Source organism: Taurulus bubalis (assembly GCF_910589615.1).
Source record: "Taurulus bubalis genome assembly, chromosome: 20".
NCBI lineage: Eukaryota > Metazoa > Chordata > Actinopteri > Perciformes > Cottidae > Taurulus > Taurulus bubalis.
This window is the reverse complement of record NC_136608.1, coordinates 168,203-190,749: the sequence shown is the minus strand read 5'-3', so window position 1 is coordinate 190,749 and position 22,547 is coordinate 168,203. Positions and strand designations below refer to the sequence as shown.

The following is a 22,547-nucleotide window of genomic DNA, read 5'->3' as shown; positions in this document are numbered from 1 at the left end:
AAGAAGATCTAAGATTGCCTGTGAGTACTGTGACAATCAGATGACGTCTATGTGAAGTCAAGCTACCAGCAAGAAGCCCCCGCAAAAGGACCATTGTTAAAAAAAAAGACATGTGCTGAAGCGGTTACAATATGCCAAAGAACACATTGACTGGCCTAAAAAGAAATGGCGTAATATTTTGTGGACTGATGAGAGAGTAAGGTTGTTCTTTTTGGGTCTAAGGGCCACAGACAGTTTGTCAGACGTCCTGCAAACACTGGATTCAAGCCACGGTGCTCAGTGGAGACGGTGAAGCATGGTGGTGCAAGCATCATGATATGGTGATGTTTCTCGTACTACGGTGTTGGTCCTATTCATCGCATACCAGGGATCATGGATCAGTTTGAGCACATCAGAATACTGGAAGAAGTCATGTTGCCGTATGCTGAAGAGGAAATGCCCTTGAAATGGGTGTTTCAACAAGACAATCACCCCAAACACACCAGCAAGCGAGCAAAATCATGTCAACACTGCTATTTTTTTTGAACATTATATTTCTTGACTTTCTGTAAAATATTATCAAATTCAATTACTTTGCACATTCTATTTCAAAGCAAGAACATTGGAAAGTGTCCCCAATGCATTTGTGTTCATTAAAATACAATTTATTTGAAGAATTTTGAGGTTTACTCACCTTTTTAAAACACACTGCTATTATTATGAACATAACTGTATATGCTGTGAACCGCAGGTCCTTCCTTCCTGCTGCCGTCAGGCTGCACAACCAGCTCTGCTCCCAGTAGACCACAAAACATTTACAACCTATGCAATATAAATACACTGTGCGATAACAGTTATTCTCTCCGTCTATATAATATTTCAGTTATTGGAGATTCTTTACTGTTTTTTCTTGCTTATTTATAATATTGTTTTGATCGGGTTTCTTTTTTACTACGTGTCGTTGGCACTTAAACTTCTGCTGCTGTAAATCCGTGCTAAGGGACTAATAAAGGATAATCTTATATTATCAGACAGAAATAGTTCTTGTTTCAAATGAATGTAATAGAAATCCACAAATATTTGTAATAAAAAGCATTTACAATTTTATATTTATTTTTTCTAAAACATATTTGAATGTTCAAGAAAAATGTGCAAATGCAGATTCAACAGTGAGCTGAGCAAAGGTCACTTTTTACTGTCACTCTTTGTACACAGCTTAAGCGACCGTTAGCGAATGTTAGCTTAGCTATAGGTTTGCTTGCCAAGAAATATTTGTGCAGCTGAATAATTCTGGTATACTGTGTACAACAATTTTGTTTTGGGTTCAGACAAAGTTGAGGGAAGCAGCACTATAGCACTAAAGGAATAGTCACAAATATCACTTGGCAAACAAACCGTAGCTAGCGTTAGCCAGCTGTCATATTACTAATATATCAAACTAATACAGGCTGGTAATGTCTTTTAACAAAATAGTTAATTGTAACATCAACTCCTCCAATGAATCGCCACCTTAACGTGGTGGAGGAGTTTGAGTGGCTCAGTGATCCTGGGAGCTATGTTGTCCGGGGCGTCAGCCCCTGGTAGGGTCTCCCAAGGCAAACAGGTCTCGGGGGAGAGCCCAGACTAAGAGCGATTCAAAAAACCCTGATGAATTGCAGCCCACGGACTAAAGTTACCTCGCCCGGACAAGGGAAACCGGGGCACCCTCCCGGAGCCAGACCCAGGAGGGGAGCTCGTCGGTGAGCGTCTGGTGGCCGGGCTTTCGCCCATGGGGCCCGGTCGGGCTCAGCCCGAAGAAACAACATGGAGCAGCAGTCACCCCGTGGACCCACCACCCGCGGGGAGAATTATCGGGGTCGGGTGCTATGCAGACCGGGCGGCGGGCCAGGCAGGAGACCTGGGCGAGCCGATCGCCGGCAGCATAGACTAGCTCTAGGGACGTGGAACGTCACCTCGCTAGCGGGGAAAGAGCCGGAGCTGGTGCAGGAGGTGGAGCGGTACCAGCTAGATTTAGTTGGGCTCACCTCCACGCACAGCATGGGCTCTGGAACCAAGCTCCTGGAGAAGGGTTGGACTTTGTCCTTTTCTGGAGTTGCCCAGGGTGAGAGGCGCCGGGCGGGAGTGGGGATACTCACGAGCCCCCGGCTGAGCGCCGCTATGTTGGAGTTTGTCTTGGACACTCGGGTGAAGAGAGGAGCAGAGCTGTCAACTGATCACCACCTGGTGGTGAGTTGGATCAGATGGCGGGGGAGTCGGCTAGAAAGACCTGGCAAGCCCAAACGTGTAGTGAGGGTGAACTGGGAACGTCTGGCGGAGGACCCTATCCGGGAGGTCTTCAACTCCCACCTCCGGAAGAACTTCTAACAAATCCCGAGGGAGGCTGGGGACATGGAACCCGAGTGGACCATGTTCAAAGCCTCTATTGTGGACGCGGCTGCTCGGAGCTGTGGCCAGAAGGTCATTGGTGCCTGTCGTGGCGGCAACCCGAGAACCCGGTGGTGGACACCGGGGGTGAGGGAAGCCGTCAAACTGAAGAAAGGAGGCCTTTCGGGCCTGGCTGGCCCAGGGGTCTCCTGAAGCAGCTGACGGGTACCGGCAGGCCAGAAGGGCTGCAGCTGCGATGGTCGCGGATGCTAAAACTCGGGCATGGGAGGAGTTCGGGGAGGCCATGGAGAAGGACTTTCGGTTGGCCTCAAGGAAGTTCTGGCAAACCATCCGACGGCTCAGGAAGGGAAAGCAGGGCCTACCCCAGGCTGTTCTCAGCAGGGGGGGGGGAACTGCTGACCTGGACTGGGGACATCGTCGGGCGGTGGAAAGAGCACTTTGAGGAACTCCTAAACCCGGCTAACATGTCCCCCGGAGAGGGGGCAGCGCCGGAAGACTTTGGGGTGGTTTCTCCCATATCCCTGGCAGAGGTCGCTAAGGTAGTCAAAAAGCTCCTTGGTGGCAAGGCGCCAGGGGTGGATGAGATCCGCCCTGAGATGCTGAAAGCGCTGGACATTGTTGGGCTGTCTTGGTTGACACGCCTTTTCAGTGTCGCATGGGGGTCGGGAGCAGTGCCCATGGACTGGCAGACCGGGGTGGTGGTTCCCATCTACAAGAAGGGGGACCGGAGAGTGTGCTCAAACTATCGTGGCATCACACTGCTCAGCCTCCCGGGAAAAGCTTATGCCAGGGTGCTGGAAGGGAGGCTCCGACCGCTTGTCGAACCTCAGATTCAAGACGAGCAGTGCGGATTCCGTCCCGGTCGTGGAACAGTGGACCAGCTCTTTACCCTTGCAAGACTACTGGAGGGGTCCTGGGAGTTTGCCCAACCAGTCTACATGTGCTTTGTGGACTTGGAGAAGGCTTTCGACCGGGTCCCTCGGGGGTTTTTGTGGGAGGTGCTGCGGGAGTATGGGGTGCCGGACCCGTTGGCACGGGCTATCCGGTCTTTGTACGCCTGCAGTAGGAGCTGTGTTCGTATCCTCGGTAGTAAGTCAGACACGTTCCCGGTGGGTGTTGGCCTCCGCCAGGGCTGCCCTTTATCACCGGTCCTGTTCGTGACTTTCATGGACAGGATATCTAGGCGCAGCCAGGGGGCGGAGAGGATCCGGTTCGGGAGTCTCGGGATCGCCTCTCTGCTGTTCGCGGATGATGTGGTCCTGTTTGCCTCCTCGGATTGTGACCTCCAGCATTCACTGGGGCGTTTTGCAGCCGAGTGTGAAGCGGCAGGGATGAGAGTTAGCGCCTCCAAATCTGAGGCCATGGTGCTCTGCCGGAAACCGGTGGATTGCTCCCTCCAGGTGGGGACAAACTGACTACCCCAAGCGAAGGAGTTCAAGTATCTCGGGGTCTTGTTCACAAGTGAGGGTAAGGTGGAGCGGGAGATCGACAGACGGATCGGTGCGGCTGCAGCAATAAAAACAGGCGCTGTACCGGTCCGTCCTGGTGAAGAGGGAGCTCAGCCGGAAGGCGAAGCTCTCCATTTACTGGTCGGTCTAACCCTCACCTATGGTCACGAACTCTGGGTCGTGACCGAAAGAACGAGATCTCGAATACAAGCGGCCGAAATGAGCTTCCTCCGCAGGGTGGCCGGGCTCACCCTTAGAGATAGGGTAAGGAGCTCGGACATCAGGAGGGAGCTTGGAGTCGAGTCGCTGCTCCTTCGTGTCGAAAGGAGTCAGCTGAGGTGGTTCGGGCATCTAGTCAGGATGCCTCCTGGACGCCTCCCATTAGAGGTTTTCCAGGCACGTCCAACTGGTAGGAGACCCCGGGGAAGACCGCTGGAGGGATTATATCTCCTGGCTGGCCTTGGAACGCCTCGGGATCCCCCAGAATGAGCTGGAAAGTGTTGCGGGTGAGAGGGAAGCCTGGGTCGGCCTGCTGAACCTGCTGCCACCGCGACCCGACCCCGGATAAGCGGCTGATAATGGATGGATGGATGGATGTAACACCAACACTGCAAGCCATTTATTCCGTATGACAACTTTAAGTAAGTAGGTTAGCTACTGGCTAAGCCAATGTCAAATAGTAACAAACACGCTGGGTACTAGCTGTACTCCCTCTACAGTGTGGATTAAACCACCAACACAGTTGCTGTATCCCTTCGTTTGTATTTTTGGGCGCTTTACTGTTCTAAATCTTTTCAGACTCATCTGCCCACATTCGTTTGTTTCAACACTGAGCCGGGGTGCACAGGACAAATGTTGTACCAAAGCTAAAGCTAACGAGGACGAGTAAGAGAGATCACATTACTCCTGTACTAGCTGCTTTCCCCTGGCTTCCTGTAAGATCAAGAATCAAGTTTAAAATCCTTCTCCTTACCTACAAAGCACGATCATATCTTAAGGATCTTATAGTGCCATATTACCCCACTAGAGAGCTCATAGTACCATATTACCCCACTAGAGAGATTATAGTACCATATTACCCCACTAGAGAGCTCATAGTACCATATTACCCCACTAGAGAGATTATAGTACCATATTACCCCACTAGAGAGCTCATAGTACCATATTACCCCACTAGAGAGCTCATAGTACCATATTACCCCATTAGAGAACTCATATTACCATATTACCCCACTAGAGAGCTCATAGTACCATATTATCCCACTAGTAGTACCATATTACCCCACTAGAGAGCTTATAGTACCATATTACCCCACTAGAGAGCTCATAGTACCATATTACCCACTAGAGAGTTTATAGTACCATATTACCCACTAGAGAGCTCATAGTACCATATTACCCCACTAGAGAGTTCATAGTACCATATTACCCACTAGAGAGCTTATAGTACCATATTACCCACTAGAGAGCTTATAGTACCATACTACCCACTAGAGAGCTCATAGTACCATATTACCCCACTAGAGCTCATAGTACCATATTACCCACTAGAGAGCTCATAGTACCATATTACCCCACTAGAGCTCATAGTACCGTATTACCCCACTAGAGCGCATAGTACCATATTACCCCACTAGAGCGCATAGTACCATATTACCCCACTAGAGCTCATAGTACCATATTACCCACTAGAGAGTTCATAGTACCATATTACCCCACTAGAGCTCATAGTACCGTATTACCCCACTAGTCGTGCCATATTACCCCACTAGAGAGCTTATAGTACCATATTACCCCACTAGAGCTCATAGTACCATATTACCTACTAGAGAGCTTATAGTACCATATTACCCACTAGAGAGCTCATAGTACCATATTACCCCACTAGAGAGCTCATAGTACCATATTACCCCACTAGAGAGCTTATAGTACCATATTACCCACTAGAGAGCTTATAGTACCATATTACCCACTAGAGAGCTTATAGTACCATATTACCCACTAGAGAGCTTATAGTACCATATTACCCCACTAGAGCTCATAGTACCATATTACCCCACTAGAGCTCATAGTACCATATTACCCACTAGAGAGCTCATAGTACCATATTACCCCACTAGAGCTCATAGTACCGTATTACCCCACTAGAGCGCATAGTACCATATTACCCCACTAGAGAGTTCATAGTACCATATTACCCCACTAGTAGTACCATATTACCCCACTAGAGAGTTCATAGTACCATATTACCCCACTAGTAGTACCATATTACCCCACTAGAGAGCTCATAGTACCATATTACCCCACTAGAGAGCTCATAGTACCATATAACCCCACTAGAGAGCTTATAGTACCATATTACCCACTAGAGAGCTCAGAGTACCATATTACCCACTAGAGAGCTCATAGTACCATATTACCCCACTAGTAGTACCATATAACCCCACTAGAGAGCTTATAGTACCATATTACCCACTAGTGAGCTCATAGTACCATATTACCCACTAGAGAGCTCATAGTACCATATTACCCACTAAAGAGCTCATAGTACCATATTACCCCACTAGAGCTCATAGTACCATATTACCCCACTACAGCTCATAGTACCATATAACCCCATTAGAGAGCTTATAGTACCATATTACCCCACTAGTAGTACCATATTACCCCACTAGAGAGCTCATAGTACCATATTACCCCACTAGTAGTACCATATTACCCCACTAGAGAGCTCATAGTACCATATTACCCACTAAAGAGCTCATAGTACCATATTACCCACTAAAGAGCTCATAGTACCATATTACCCCACTACAGCTCATAGTACCATATAACCCCACTAGAGAGCTTATAGTACCATATTACCAGCTTCCACTTTCAGTCCGGGGGGCAGACAGTCACCTCATTTAAGAGTAGACTTTCCTCTTTGATAGCGTTTACAGTTAGGGCTGGTTAAGGTTTATAGCTACGGCTGACTCGGGTTTATAGCTAGGGCTGACTCGGGTTTATAGCTAGGGCTGGCTCGGGTTTCTGACTCGGGTTTATAGTTAGGGCTGACTCGGGTTTATAGCTAGGGCTGACTCGGGTTTATAGCTACGTCTGACTCGGGTTTATAGCTACGTCTGACTCGGGTTTATAGCTAGGGCTGACTCGGGTTTCTGACTCGGGTTTATAGCTAGGGCTGACTCGGGATTATAGCTAGGGCTGACTCGGGTTTCTGACTCGGGTTTATAGCTAGGGCTGGCTCGGGTTTATAGCTAGGGCTGACTCGGGTTTATAGCTAGGGCTGACTCGGGTTTATAGCTAGGGCTGACTCGGGTTTATAGCTGGGGCTGACTCGGGTTTATAGCTGGGGCTGGCTCGGGTTTCTGACTCGGGTTTATAGCTAGGGCTGACTCGGGTTTATAGCTAGGGCTGACTCGGGTTTATAGCTAGGGCTGACTCGGGTTTCTGACTCGGGTTTATAGCTAGGGCTGACTCGGGTTTATAGCTAGGGCTGACTCGGGTTTATAGCTAGGGCTGACTCGGGTTTATAGCTAGGGCTGACTCGGGTTTCTGACTCGGGTTTATAGCTAGGGCTGGCTCGGGTTTCTGACTCGGGTTTATAGCTAGGGCTGACTCGGGTTTCTGACTCGGGTTTATAGCTAGGGCTGACTCGGGTTTAAAGCTAGGGCTGACTCGGGTTTCTGACTCGGGTTTATAGCTAGGGCTGACTCGGGTTTAAAGCTAGGGCTGACTCGGGTTTATAGCTAGGGCTGACTCGGGTTTATAGCTAGGGCTGACTCGGGTTCCTGCCTCCTGCCAGAGAGGGAGTCGGGCCAGTCTCGATCAAACAATATGGAGAGGGTTATTCTGTTTAAAAACACACTACAGGGGGATATTTGTGTGATTTAAAACAGCCGTCTATGCAGAGGACGCTTCACTAAAAGTTACTTTTCCCGCTCTCCAGGGTGTCTCTGTCAGACTGTGTCAGTGAGGATTGACACATTTAATAAAATGGAAGCGGATCTGTTTCATAAACACCAAAAAACGCTTTCAGCGGGGACTAACCGCATGGATCAGTCTTAGGAACCAAAGCACAGAAGAATACAATGGTGTTGCTGGCTGCAACACCAGAAGGCAGAGGTAGCACATTGAATACAGCAAAGCGGATCAGCATCTGATACCTCTGCCTACTGGTGATGCAGGTAGCAAGTGACTCAGCAAAATACATTCACTTAACTCTGACATTACTTAATTAATTATCAAATCTAGCAAAGAGGCCTGCACAAACATTTAGGGAACAATTCAAATTAACCAAAAGGTCCAAGAGACAGAAGGTATATCAGCGGTTAACAATTAGCATTATGATCCACCTCTAGTAAGTCCAGAATATTTCAGGAAAAGTGGGCAATGCACATGTCAGGTTGTTTCTGTAACCATTACCTTAGTGTGCGCTGAGTGCTGGGCGTTGTCGGTGGGGTGGAGCACTTGGAGGCCGCACATGTCGCACACGTCGCCGTGGAGATAGGCACAGTTGATCCCGTAGCGGCACTCTCCAACGGCTGCGTACGGACAGAGCTGCTTCCTCAGCTCCTTCTTGTCCTGCGATGCCTCGCTGTCAAACTCCTCAATGAGAGGGACGGAGCTCTCAGGCTTCACCGGCTCAGCTGCACATACAAACAGGTTTACATTTACTTTGTAAAAAAACTCCTCATGCCGCATAACAATGCCTTCCTTTGCCAATGAGACCTCAACTTTACCTTTAAACTGCTAATAGACTTTACAATAAGTCACCTCTGGCCAGATCCTCCGTCAATTGACCCATCAACAATAACCCTTGCACCGCTTTTGTTGTCTAGTTAGTCACTGTACATTCTTTATACACTTCACATACACTGTACATACTTTGCACCATCTTTATTGTTTCATTTCCTAAATTATTACGCTACACTGTTTTGTTTTATGTATTGAGTATTTTGCATTTCCTATATTTTTCGTTTTGGGTCTCATATGTAAGTTGCTTGCTACTGTGACAAACAAATTTCCCCTCGGCTATAAATAAAGTATACATCTATCCATCTTAAACTTAAGGGTAACTTTTCAGCCCTATTGTGTTTGTACCTTACTGTATAATGGGGACAATCTTTTTTTTTTTTTTAATTAAGATCCAGTATTCAACTGTACAGCAGCAAAATAAGCTGCGAAAGTAATTGCACAGTGCAAATGTAATGCTACGTCCTCTAAAATGACTTGTTTTTGCCATTTACCGGCTCGGATTGTTATCATAAGTGTCTGACAGCATTTTGTAAAGAACCCTATGGAGAAATATAATATTAGTCTTACATTTGGCTTGTCTGTTATCTGTCTGTTAGTGTGTCAAAACCTCATTCAAGGAGAAGCCTTGTTGTGAAATCTGAATATTGGTCAGCAAACTTCTATACTTCTGTGGTCGTAGGGTCACAGCACCCACAGGGACACCAGCCGCCTCTTGAGGAGGGTTGTCACGATACCAACACTATGACTTCCATACGAGACCTGCAATAAATATCACGATACAATGCCACAAATAAGATACTGGTATATTTATCTATAATAGTAATACATAAAACTTCTGTATGGTTCCCTTTTTTACCAGCTTGTTCCTGCTCAGCTTTTTGAACACTTAACAAATGGCATTAATATTAGTATTAGCCTACAGCAAGATATTAATGACAGTACATGGTGCCCTCATAGCATTGATTATATGTAGGCCTATTGTCTGGTGTCTGTCTGAAAGGTGCTTTGCCATGTTTGACGTGGTGCTTCCCTTAGTCTGTGTGGCTTTGAAACACGTTGTGCAGACTGTCTCTGTGTCAGTGGGCTTTCCTTCAGACGGTCTCTGTGTCAGTGGGCTTTCCCTCAGACGGTCTCTGTGTGTCAGTGGGCTTTCCTTCAGACGGTCTCTGTGTCAGTGGGCTTTCCTTCAGACGGTCTCTGTGTGTCAGTGGGCTTTCCTTCAGACGGTCTCTGTGTGTCAGTGGGCTTTCCCTCAGACGGTCTCTCTGTGTCAGTGGGCTTTCCTTCAGACGGTCTCTCTGTGTCAGTGGGCTTTCCCTCAGACGGTCTCTCTGTGTCAGTGGGCTTTCCTTCAGACGGTCTCTGTGTCAGTGGGCTTTCCTTCAGACGGTCTCTGTGTCAGTGGGCTTTCCCTCAGACGGTCTCTGTGTGTCAGTGGGCTTTCCTTCAGACGGTCTGTGTGTCAGTGGGCTTTCCTTCAGACGGTCTCTGTGTGTCAGTGGGCTTTCCTTCAGACGGTCTCTGTGTGTCAGTGGGCTTTCCCTCAGACGGTCTCTGTGTGTCAGTGGGCTTTCCTTCAGACGGTCTCTGTGTGTCAGTGGGCTTTCCTTCAGACGGTCTCTGTGTGTCAGTGGGCTTTCCCTCAGACGGTCTCTGTGTCAGTGGGCTTTCCCTCAGACGGTCTCTGTGTCAGTGGGCTTTCCCTCAGACGGTCTCTGTGTCAGTGGGCTTTCCCTCAGACGGTCTCTGTGTGTCAGTGGGCTTTCCTTCAGACGGTCTCTGTGAGTCAGTGGGCTTTCCTTCAGACGGTCTCTGTGTGTCAGTGGGCTTTCCTTCAGACGGTCTCTGTGTGTCAGTGGGCTTTCCTTCAGACGGTCTCTGTGTGTCAGTGGGCTTTCCTTCAGACGGTCTCTGTGTGTCAGTGGGCTTTCCTTCAGACGGTCTCTGTGTGTCAGTGGGCTTTCCTTCAGACGGTCTCTGTGTCAGTGGGCTTTCCTTCAGACGGTCTCTGTGTCAGTGGGCTTTCCTTCAGACGGTCTCTGTGTCAGTGGGCTTTCCTTCAGACGGTCTCTGTGTGTCAGTGGGCTTTCCTTCAGACGGTCTCTGTGTGTCAGTGGGCTTTCCATCAGACGGTCTCTGTGTCAGTGGGCTTTCCTTCAGACGGTCTCTGTGTCAGTGGGCTTTCCTTCAGACGGTCTCTCTGTGTCAGTGGGCTTTCCTTCAGACGGTCTCTCTGTGTCAGTGGGCTTTCCCTCAGACGGTCTCTGTGTGTCAGTGGGCTTTCCCTCAGACGGTCTCTGTGTGTCAGTGGGCTTTCCCTCAGACGGTCTCTGTGTCAGTGGGCTTTCCCTCAGACGGTCTCTGTGTCAGTGGGCTTTCCCTCAGACGGTCTCTGTGTGTCAGTGGGCTTTCCTTCAGACGGTCTCTGTGTGTCAGTGGGCTTTCCTTCAGACGGTCTCTCTGTGTCAGTGGGCTTTCCTTCAGACGGTCTCTCTGTGTCAGTGGGCTTTCCCTCAGACGGTCTCTGTGTGTCAGTGGGCTTTCCCTCAGACGGTCTCTGTGTCAGTGGGCTTTCCTTCAGACGGTCTCTGTGTGTCAGTGGGCTTTCCTTCAGACGGTCTCTGTGTGTCAGTGGGCTTTCCTTCAGACGGTCTCTGTGTGTCAGTGGGCTTTCCTTCAGACGGTCTCTGTGTGTCAGTGGGCTTTCCTTCAGACGGTCTCTGTGTCAGTGGGCTTTCCTTCAGACGGTCTCTCTGTGTCAGTGGGCTTTCCTTCAGACGGTCTCTGTGTCAGTGGGCTTTCCCTCAGACGGTCTCTGTGTCAGTGGGCTTTCCCTCAGACGGTCTCTGTGTGTCAGTGGGCTTTCCTTCAGACGGTCTATGTGTGTCAGTGGGCTTTCCTTCAGACGGTCTCTGTGTGTCAGTGGGCTTTCCTTCAGACGGTCTCTCTGTGTCAGTGGGCTTTCCCTCAGACGGTCTCTGTGTCAGTGGGCTTTCCCTCAGACGGTCTCTGTGTCAGTGGGCTTTCCCTCAGACGGTCTCTGTGTCAGTGGGCTTTCCTTCAGACGGTCTCTCTGTGTCAGTGGGCTTTCCTTCAGACGGTCTCTGTGTCAGTGGGCTTTCCCTCAGACGGTCTCTGTGTCAGTGGGCTTTCCTTCAGACGGTCTCTGTGTCAGTGGGCTTTCCCTCAGACGGTCTCTGTGTCAGTGGGCTTTCCCTCAGACGGTCTCTGTGTGTCAGTGGGCTTTCCTTCAGACGGTCTCTGTGTCAGTGGGCTTTCCCTCAGACGGTCTCTGTGTCAGTGGGCTTTCCCTCAGACGGTCTCTGTGTCAGTGGGCTTTCCCTCAGACGGTCTCTGTGTGTCAGTGGGCTTTCCTTCAGACGGTCTCTGTGTGTCAGTGGGCTTTCCCTCAGACGGTCTCTGTGTGTCAGTGGGCTTTCCTTCAGACGGTCTCTCTGTGTCAGTGGGCTTTCCCTCAGACGGTCTCTGTGTGTCAGTGGGCTTTCCTTCAGACGGTCTCTGTGTGTCAGTGGGCTTTCCCTCAGACGGTCTCTGTGTCAGTGGGCTTTCCCTCAGACGGTCTCTGTGTCAGTGGGCTTTCCCTCAGACGGTCTCTGTGTCAGTGGGCTTTCCTTCAGACGGTCTCTGTGTCAGTGGGCTTTCCCTCAGACGGTCTCTGTGTCAGTGGGCTTTCCTTCAGACGGTCTCTGTGTCAGTGGGCTTTCTCTCAGACGGTCTCTGTGTCAGTGGGCTTTCTCTCAGACGGTCTCTGTGTGTCAGTGGGCTTTCCTTCAGACGGTCTCTGTGTGTCAGTGGGCTTTCCCTCAGACGGTCTCTGTGTGTCAGTGGGCTTTCCTTCAGACGGTCTCTGTGTCAGTGGGCTTTCCTTCAGACGGTCTCTGTGTGTCAGTGGGCTTTCCCTCAGACGGTCTCTGTGTCAGTGGGCTTTCCCTCAGACGGTCTCTGTGTGTCAGTGGGCTTTCCTTCAGACGGTCTCTGTGTGTCAGTGGGCTTTCCCTCAGACGGTCTCTGTGTCAGTGGGCTTTCTCTCAGACGGTCTCTGTGTGTCAGTGGGCTTTCCTTCAGACGGTCTCTGTGTCAGTGGGCTTTCCTTCAGACGGTCTCTCTGTGTCAGTGGGCTTTCCTTCAGACGGTCTCTGTGTCAGTGGGCTTTCCTTCAGACGGTCTCTCTGTGTCAGTGGGCTTTCCTTCAGACGGTCTCTGTGTGTCAGTGGGCTTTCCCTCAGACGGTCTCTGTGTGTCAGTGGGCTTTCCTTCAGACGGTCTCTGTGTGTCAGTGGGCTTTCCTTCAGACGGTCTCTGTGTGTCAGTGGGCTTTCCCTCAGACGGTCTCTGTGTCAGTGGGCTTTCCCTCAGACGGTCTCTGTGTCAGTGGGCTTTCCCTCAGACGGTCTCTGTGTCAGTGGGCTTTCCCTCAGACGGTCTCTGTGTGTCAGTGGGCTTTCCTTCAGACGGTCTCTGTGAGTCAGTGGGCTTTCCTTCAGACGGTCTCTGTGTGTCAGTGGGCTTTCCTTCAGACGGTCTCTGTGTGTCAGTGGGCTTTCCTTCAGACGGTCTCTGTGTGTCAGTGGGCTTTCCTTCAGACGGTCTCTGTGTGTCAGTGGGCTTTCCTTCAGACGGTCTCTGTGTGTCAGTGGGCTTTCCTTCAGACGGTCTCTGTGTCAGTGGGCTTTCCTTCAGACGGTCTCTGTGTCAGTGGGCTTTCCTTCAGACGGTCTCTGTGTCAGTGGGCTTTCCTTCAGACGGTCTCTGTGTGTCAGTGGGCTTTCCTTCAGACGGTCTCTGTGTGTCAGTGGGCTTTCCATCAGACGGTCTCTGTGTCAGTGGGCTTTCCTTCAGACGGTCTCTGTGTCAGTGGGCTTTCCTTCAGACGGTCTCTCTGTGTCAGTGGGCTTTCCTTCAGACGGTCTCTCTGTGTCAGTGGGCTTTCCCTCAGACGGTCTCTGTGTGTCAGTGGGCTTTCCCTCAGACGGTCTCTGTGTGTCAGTGGGCTTTCCCTCAGACGGTCTCTGTGTCAGTGGGCTTTCCCTCAGACGGTCTCTGTGTCAGTGGGCTTTCCCTCAGACGGTCTCTGTGTGTCAGTGGGCTTTCCTTCAGACGGTCTCTGTGTGTCAGTGGGCTTTCCTTCAGACGGTCTCTCTGTGTCAGTGGGCTTTCCTTCAGACGGTCTCTCTGTGTCAGTGGGCTTTCCCTCAGACGGTCTCTGTGTGTCAGTGGGCTTTCCCTCAGACGGTCTCTGTGTCAGTGGGCTTTCCTTCAGACGGTCTCTGTGTGTCAGTGGGCTTTCCTTCAGACGGTCTCTGTGTGTCAGTGGGCTTTCCTTCAGACGGTCTCTGTGTGTCAGTGGGCTTTCCTTCAGACGGTCTCTGTGTGTCAGTGGGCTTTCCTTCAGACGGTCTCTGTGTCAGTGGGCTTTCCTTCAGACGGTCTCTCTGTGTCAGTGGGCTTTCCTTCAGACGGTCTCTGTGTCAGTGGGCTTTCCCTCAGACGGTCTCTGTGTCAGTGGGCTTTCCCTCAGACGGTCTCTGTGTGTCAGTGGGCTTTCCTTCAGACGGTCTATGTGTGTCAGTGGGCTTTCCTTCAGACGGTCTCTGTGTGTCAGTGGGCTTTCCTTCAGACGGTCTCTCTGTGTCAGTGGGCTTTCCCTCAGACGGTCTCTGTGTCAGTGGGCTTTCCCTCAGACGGTCTCTGTGTCAGTGGGCTTTCCCTCAGACGGTCTCTGTGTCAGTGGGCTTTCCTTCAGACGGTCTCTCTGTGTCAGTGGGCTTTCCTTCAGACGGTCTCTGTGTCAGTGGGCTTTCCCTCAGACGGTCTCTGTGTCAGTGGGCTTTCCTTCAGACGGTCTCTGTGTCAGTGGGCTTTCCCTCAGACGGTCTCTGTGTCAGTGGGCTTTCCCTCAGACGGTCTCTGTGTGTCAGTGGGCTTTCCTTCAGACGGTCTCTGTGTCAGTGGGCTTTCCCTCAGACGGTCTCTGTGTCAGTGGGCTTTCCCTCAGACGGTCTCTGTGTCAGTGGGCTTTCCCTCAGACGGTCTCTGTGTGTCAGTGGGCTTTCCTTCAGACGGTCTCTGTGTGTCAGTGGGCTTTCCCTCAGACGGTCTCTGTGTGTCAGTGGGCTTTCCTTCAGACGGTCTCTCTGTGTCAGTGGGCTTTCCCTCAGACGGTCTCTGTGTGTCAGTGGGCTTTCCTTCAGACGGTCTCTGTGTGTCAGTGGGCTTTCCCTCAGACGGTCTCTGTGTCAGTGGGCTTTCCCTCAGACGGTCTCTGTGTCAGTGGGCTTTCCCTCAGACGGTCTCTGTGTCAGTGGGCTTTCCTTCAGACGGTCTCTGTGTCAGTGGGCTTTCCCTCAGACGGTCTCTGTGTCAGTGGGCTTTCCTTCAGACGGTCTCTGTGTCAGTGGGCTTTCTCTCAGACGGTCTCTGTGTCAGTGGGCTTTCTCTCAGACGGTCTCTGTGTGTCAGTGGGCTTTCCTTCAGACGGTCTCTGTGTGTCAGTGGGCTTTCCCTCAGACGGTCTCTGTGTGTCAGTGGGCTTTCCTTCAGACGGTCTCTGTGTCAGTGGGCTTTCCTTCAGACGGTCTCTGTGTGTCAGTGGGCTTTCCCTCAGACGGTCTCTGTGTCAGTGGGCTTTCCCTCAGACGGTCTCTGTGTGTCAGTGGGCTTTCCTTCAGACGGTCTCTGTGTGTCAGTGGGCTTTCCCTCAGACGGTCTCTGTGTCAGTGGGCTTTCTCTCAGACGGTCTCTGTGTGTCAGTGGGCTTTCCTTCAGACGGTCTCTGTGTCAGTGGGCTTTCCTTCAGACGGTCTCTCTGTGTCAGTGGGCTTTCCTTCAGACGGTCTCTGTGTCAGTGGGCTTTCCTTCAGACGGTCTCTCTGTGTCAGTGGGCTTTCCTTCTGACGGTCTCTGTGTGTCAGTGGGCTTTCTCTCAGACGGTCTCTGTGTCAGTGGGCTTTCTCTCAGACGGTCTCTGTGTGTCAGTGGGCTTTCCCTCAGACGGTCTCTGTGTCAGTGGGCTTTCCTTCTGACGGTCTCTGTGTGTCAGTGGGCTTTCCCTCAGACGGTCTCTGTGTGTCAGTGGGCTTTCCCCTCAGACGGTCTCTGTGTCAGTGGGCTTTCTCTCAGACGGTCTCTGTGTCAGTGGGCTTTCTCTCAGACGGTCTCTGTGTCAGTGGGCTTTCCTTCACAGTCTGCAATGTAGCCAAAGTACATCCAGATTTAACTTCTGGCATCTTTTGTTCCAACAAGCCGAGGACGGTCAACAAAAGCGCCTGCACTCATGTCTCCCCAGATTACTCGCTGTGAGTGAGAGCTGCCTGCTGTGTGTGTGAGCACTGGGCAACCCCGCCTCCTTAAGCCCCGCCTCCTTGCAGTCAACGCACGAAGGCAGCGGGACAGGGAGCGGAACAGGGAGTGCGCTCTGATCCACGCTATTTTAATGAAGTATCGATACTAAAAATATACAAAATCGTATCGTTGTAAAAATACATAATCGACACCGTGCAACATGACTCCTGAGCTTTGCGGTCTAGGTCTAAGTAACCCTTTAACAAAGTCATAACTTGAGCAGCTCTGTATTTTCAGACCACATGACAGGAGGACCCTTATAACCCACATCCCACAGGGAACCATTAGTGTGCCGTTGTTGAGTTGACTGCTACAGACCAAACAAACCAAGAGAAGCAAACATTGGTCTTGTTCCAGTCTTTTGGCCCACATCAAAGTCTGAATGAAAGAGTTCAGACGAGCCTACATTAACTAAGCTAAATGGAGAAAAGCACCAGAGGGTGTTGGAATTACAACAAAAAAGACCAACTGTCTTTCCCAAGTTGATGAGCAAAAAAAAACTGTTCTTAAGGAAACTCCATGAGGAGTGTACATTCTTTGATTCATTGATGGATTTGCTCTAGGTTACATGTCCACATTGATTTATTACGATGGAGGTATGAAAGACCTTCTCATCAAGTCTTCACACATGTTATCAATGCTATAACTCACCCCGTCCACAGTACGGCTGTCCTGGCACAAACTCAGCAGCGTTGACCCAGTCTTGTGCCCCTGAACCGGGTGTTGGCCCACTGGGTTCTGGGTCTGACGAGCCGGCTAGCGAGACCGAGGGCAGCGGCAGCGTCTGTGGTGTCGGCAACTCCTCGTTCTTCGCTGGTTTACAGTGTTCAAACCTGAGGAGGCACACGGCACCAGAATGTCACAGTTCAAATGATTTACTGCCCATCAGCATCAATGCCGGGAAGACAGAACCAGAGCAATGAACGGGAAAAAAAGCTAATAACAATGGCCTGGATGGTACCCTGAGAAAAGATTGAAAATAATTTGACCAAAGGGATATGTTAATCTATGGTGTGTCCTCTCATCATCATCATCATCATCATCATCACAGGTGTCTTCACACTTGTAACCGGGTGAAAAGTAGTCCATGTGCTGTTTGGTATCATGGGGTGCACCACACTGAACAGAAAGCTAAGGAGAGAGCTGCCTCAGGAGATTAGAACATTATATACAAGCATGTTGACGGTTATGGCTATGAGACCATCTCTAACCAGCTGGGTGACTACAGCTTGCACATATTATTCAGAAGGCCAACCTCCCTGGAAGTGGCCACAAGAGGAACAAATTTGATGACAAATTGAAGAGACAGATAATACGACTGGTAACCAAAGAGCCCAGAACAACTTCCAAAGAGATTAGAGGTACATCAGTGTCAGATCGTACCATCCGTCGCTGTTTGAGCCAAAGTGGACTTGATGGAAGATGACCGAGGAGGACACCACTGTTGAAAGCAAGTCCTAAAAAAGCCAGACTAGAATTTGCCAAAATGCATATTGACGAGCCACAAAGCCCTCTGGGAGAATGTCCTTTGGACACATCAGCTCCATGTTCACAGACGCAAAACATGAAGCATACAAAGAAAAGAGATACCGGTCAGCTGTCCTTCACATCTCCACCTCATTCAACCAGACTTCAGTGTATTTGTTCAAGCCAACAAAAGAAGGAGGGGCTTGTCCCTCACAGGGACCCTTACTACTGAACAGACTGTTTATGTTGTTCCTGATAAAAGACAAAAGTTTCTTCTTCAGCATGAGATTAAGCTGTTTTACACTACAATAAAATAGTCTATAACATCTGAAAATAAATACAATATGTAATTGAATGACCAGTCATATAGAAGCATTACAAAAATAAAATACATTTTTTTTTTCTTCCCTAGAATATATTTTGGATTTATATATTGTTGTTAACTTGCTGTTGCTCCAGAGTGCCTGTTATATTGTTCTGATAACATTACTTTAAAATAAAAAGCGCACAATACACTAGTTTTTACTTCATTATTGAATTTGGCGCATAAGAAAAATCATGCGATTATTTTTTTCAAATAGCCCTAATTAATTAATTATATATATATATATATATATATATATATATATATGAGAGAGAGAGTTTGTGCAAGAAACTTAAATAGATGTTTTCACAGCTGTATAAAATATACATTTGAGATTTAATTAGTTCTAAGAAGCTTATAATATATCATTAAAACAGAAAATATTTTCAAATCAAAGCAAGTATTTCAATAAAAATAAAGAATGCAATTCCTAATCATTTGAATGACAACAATGTAGCTCATCGTAGGCCCGTTCACATACATAGCTATACAAAAGGAACACCTGCCCAATCGCTCATCCATGATGGTGTCAATCATAACACTGTTAACCAGTCTGTTCCCAGACAGCCACTGGGAGCGCTGGATAACTGGGGAGGGGAGGAGGGCTGCTGGAGATATGCACACATGAATGACAGAGGAGGCTGCAGCAGAAACCCAGTGACAGCATTATGCAATGCACTTTGTCTGGCCCTGGGGGTTGGAGAAGAGAGACAGAGTGAGAGCGCTAGACAGAGCCCATCACAATAGACAGAGCCCAGGGAATTTAGCCATAATAAACCCCCACAGTGGGAGCTTTTCTCTGGACTCTTAATACAGAGTGCACAGACATATAGAGGACACCCTCCTCACTGCAGGCTTATTACAAGGATGGAGGAATGTCTCTCATCAACACAACAACAGCAGCAGCTCAGTGCTATACACACTGGGCCAATGGCTTCCTATAGGCCATGTGAATAACTAATGCCCCCCTGCTGCTACTGGGCTGGTTATCCAAGTGTCTCTCCAACTATGGGGATGCTCCTAAAGCCAGACAGGAACAGACACCGTCTGCACAAGCTGGCTGCTGCTGTCTGGGTATATTCAAAGTTAAGATCGGTTGGAAACAAATGGCCCACTGGACCATCTTTAACTGTCAAAAGATGAATGTAATTCAACATAATACCCTTTGAAAACATTGCGCTCTTTGAGAAACATTGTTGCATAATGTTTAATGCATTTTATTTATGGATTTGAAAGGGGGGGGGGGGTTTTATGCGGAAATGATTGTGATAGTGGGAAATCATGTGGCTAATTTCCAAAAAGTATTCAATTAATCTGCAGCCAACCTCCTGCGTATGACATGACTATGTACAAGTTTAAAGTCTTTCAAACTTATTTTCCTTTCGATCAATAATAATTAATTGAGTAACAAATCAGTTATTTATTATTAGATGGACAAGTCATCACTTAAAGCAAAAACTCCAACATTTGACTGGTTCCAACCTCTCAAATGGGAATATGTGCTGGTTCTCCAAGTCCTCTATAATAAACTGACCACCTTTGAGTTTTGGACTTTTAGTCAGTAAATAATAAATATTTCAAATCAAGTTCTCGGAAATTGTGCATAGTATATTATTATTTAGTTTTATAAACAAAACAAGTAATCATAGTAAGCATCATATTCAGACAGATTTTGGGAAAATACAACAGAATGTTTTCCCCAAAAATATTCCCAAATCCAGTCAGCCGAGTCTCCATTCCCGATGCATGTACTAGAATGGTTGTCCTCTTTATCTCAACAAAGACCGTTGGTGATAAAACCAGGAGTTGCATTTTGCTGGCAGGAGTGTTGAACATACACCAGCATCACAATCACGCCAACACAATTTGTATAGTAGAGAATTCTATCCTGCAGAGCCATTCTGAAATGTCAAGCAGACTGATTCCGGTTCCTCGTTGGACTTAAAGGAATCAGGAAGCAGTCGTCTCAGGTGTCTGTTCCATTTGAGGAGCAGGCTGCAACACACTGGCAACCCCTGCCAGCAAAGTTGCTGTGCTGTCATTTGGCTGAGGGCAAGGCCAGTTTTAGAAAGGAAGTTATGATGGAGCTTAACTCACAACCGGGAGCACTTTTTTAAGCTGTGGCAGCTGACTTTGAACATGCTAGTAGACTACAAGCATGAGCCAAACCGTATTAATTGCAACCACATGGGAATAATATGTTGTATTTCTAATTGTGACTTTAGATTGTGACTTTACCTGCAACGGTCCCCAAACACACAGTTTCCCTTCTGAAAGAACTTGCAAATCATGGCTTCGGGTTGGCTGCTGGTCAGATCGTGGGAATATCGACAGTGGTCTCCTTCTTTGCATAGACCATGCATGAAATACCTGAAAATACGAAAGAAGACGTCGAGTAAATGTACTAGATTTCCAGTCAGAGGCCTACTGGCTTGTTTATTCCGTATGTCAAACTAAACTTTACATTGAAAGCTAAGTTTAAACGTAAAAAAAAAGAAACACGCTATATCCAAGCGAGACAACTCATGGCAACACGATCCAGCTCCGGTCACATCAAACAATTGGATGTCTGGATGTGGCACCCAGCAGGTACTATGAGACTATAACAGAGCTAGCAAACTGTCCGCTAACCTCCCACAGCAGTGTGCTATGAGACCACAACAGAGCTAGCAAGCTATGAGACCACAACAGAGCTAGCAAGCCATGAGACCATAGCAGAGCTAGGAAACTGTCCGCTAACCTCCCACAGCAGTGTGCTATGACACCACAACAGAGCTAGCGAGCTGTCAACTAACCTCTCACAGCAGTGTGCTATGAGACCATAACAGAGCTAGCCTGCTATACGACTATAACAGAGCTAGCCTGCTATGAGACCATAACAGAGTTAGCCTGCTATGAGACCATAACAGAGCTAGCCTGCTATGCGACCATAACAGAGCTAGCCTGCTATGAGACCATAACAGAGCTAGCCTGCTATGCGACTATAACAGAGCTAGCCTGCTATGAGACCATAACAGAGCTAGCAAGCTGTCAGCTAACCTCTCACAGCAGTGTGCTATGAGACCATAACAGTGCTAGCAAACTGTCAACTAGCTAACCTCCCACAGCAGTGTGCTATGAGACCATAACAGAGCTAGCCTGCTATGAGACCATAACAGAACTAGCCTGCTATGAGACCATAACATAGCTAGCCTACTATGAGACCATAACATAGCTAGCCTACTATGAGACCATAACATAGCTAGCCTACTATGAGACCATAACATAGCTAGCCTACTATGAGACCATAACATAGCTAGCCTACTATGAGACCATAACATAGCTAGTCTGCTATGAGACCATAACAGAGCTAGTCTGCTAAGAGACCATAACAGAGCTAGTCTGCTAAGAGACCATAACAGAGCTAGCCTGCTAAGAGACCATAACAGAGCTAGCCTGCTATGAGACCATAACATAGCTAGCCTACTATGAGACCATAACAGAGCTAGCCTGCTATGAGACCACAACAGAGCTAGCCTGCTATGAGACCACAACAGAGCTAGCCTGCTATGAGACCACAACATAGCTAGCCTGCTATGAGACCACAACAGAGCTCACAACAACACAGCTAGATAGCAGCAGCTCAGCCGAGCCGATGACGCTGTTGTCAGTCACTAGCCAGCCACCGTGTAACAGCTATTTTGGTATGAAGCGACAGACGACATAACGTTAATTATCTTTGATATTTGAATAGTTATCTTTCTTGTCTTACCTGCAGGTTACGTGTTTGGTCCAACCTACTGTTACTGGTGAAGCCGCCGTAGACGCTGCTGCTGCCTCCGCCATTGCTGTTTATGTTGAGAAGCTACAGCCGGATGTTCCGGAAAGCTCCGGGCCAGCTCGGCTTCTTTCGCATATGTACGGTTCGAGTCGGAGTTTACCGAACAGGTACAGCGTCACACTCATTATGACAACAAACACAACACACACATCAGTCAGTGTGAATGGATTAGCACACGTTACTTTGGTTTACAATCACAATGTACTTACTTACTGCAATATATTCTACTGTTGTTTGTCGATTCTCCTGATTTGGAAAATTAAAACAAAATTCAAAAGAATTTCAAAACATTGCTTGGTTAAACTATCAATTTCATCTAAGATAACTGAGCACAGTTCTGCCGTTACTCGGTGGTCATATGTATATTAGTCTTGGGAGATAATTCCCCAATATAAATAAAATTCCTACTCTTGTAAAACTCTACAAAGAGAGTAATTAAGAAACTGCATGCTGTAATATGTAATATTCACAGAGACATGATTAGTGTTTGCCTTCTTCGTGCCGATATGCCACAAGACACCACGCTGTCTATTTCACAGTGAAAAGGTATTATCAGGTGCTTCCCCTTTCCTTACTTCTTCCTTATGTACATTCAGTTTATTGGTCAGCTGTATTCTACTGCTCTTCCAAAGTATTTCTGCTTAATTTAAGGTGCAATCTAAAGTCTTAATAAATATTTCATATGCAAACATTTTTTATGTAACAGTGTCTGATTGCATTCATTCTGCAAAAAACATGAATACATTTCTGAAAATATATTTCTGAACCAATTGTGTTTGTAATCAGAAATTTGTGTTTGCCACAGAGATTATTTTATGCAATAATCCAATATCCAATGGAAAAGTCCTATATTTTTGACAGGATAAGAATCAGAATCGTTTGTTTGCCAAGAACGTTGCACATACAAGGAATTTGACGAGGTGAAAGGTGTATACCAATAAACATAGACATAGAATAAAACAAT

General features: G+C 48.1%; 1 protein-coding gene across 2 annotated transcripts in view; it reads right to left on the bottom strand.

The window, feature by feature from the left end:
* Positions 1–21,588, bottom strand: part of mkrn1 (makorin, ring finger protein, 1) — a gene marked incomplete at its 5' end in the record, with an annotated part of 28,604 nt that extends 7,016 nt beyond the window's left edge. The window contains 4 exons of one of the 2 annotated variants that reach the window (XM_079236136.1): positions 8,238–8,461; positions 16,584–16,765; positions 20,002–20,133; positions 21,515–21,588. In XM_079236136.1, coding sequence (XP_079092262.1) covers positions 8,238–8,461; positions 16,584–16,765; positions 20,002–20,133; positions 21,515–21,588 — 612 coding nt within the window. The remainder of the gene's footprint in view (positions 1–8,237; positions 8,462–16,583; positions 16,766–20,001; positions 20,134–21,514) is intronic. The other variant, XM_079236137.1, reaches the window with a different exon arrangement.
* Between the last annotated feature and the right edge of the window lie 959 nt (positions 21,589–22,547).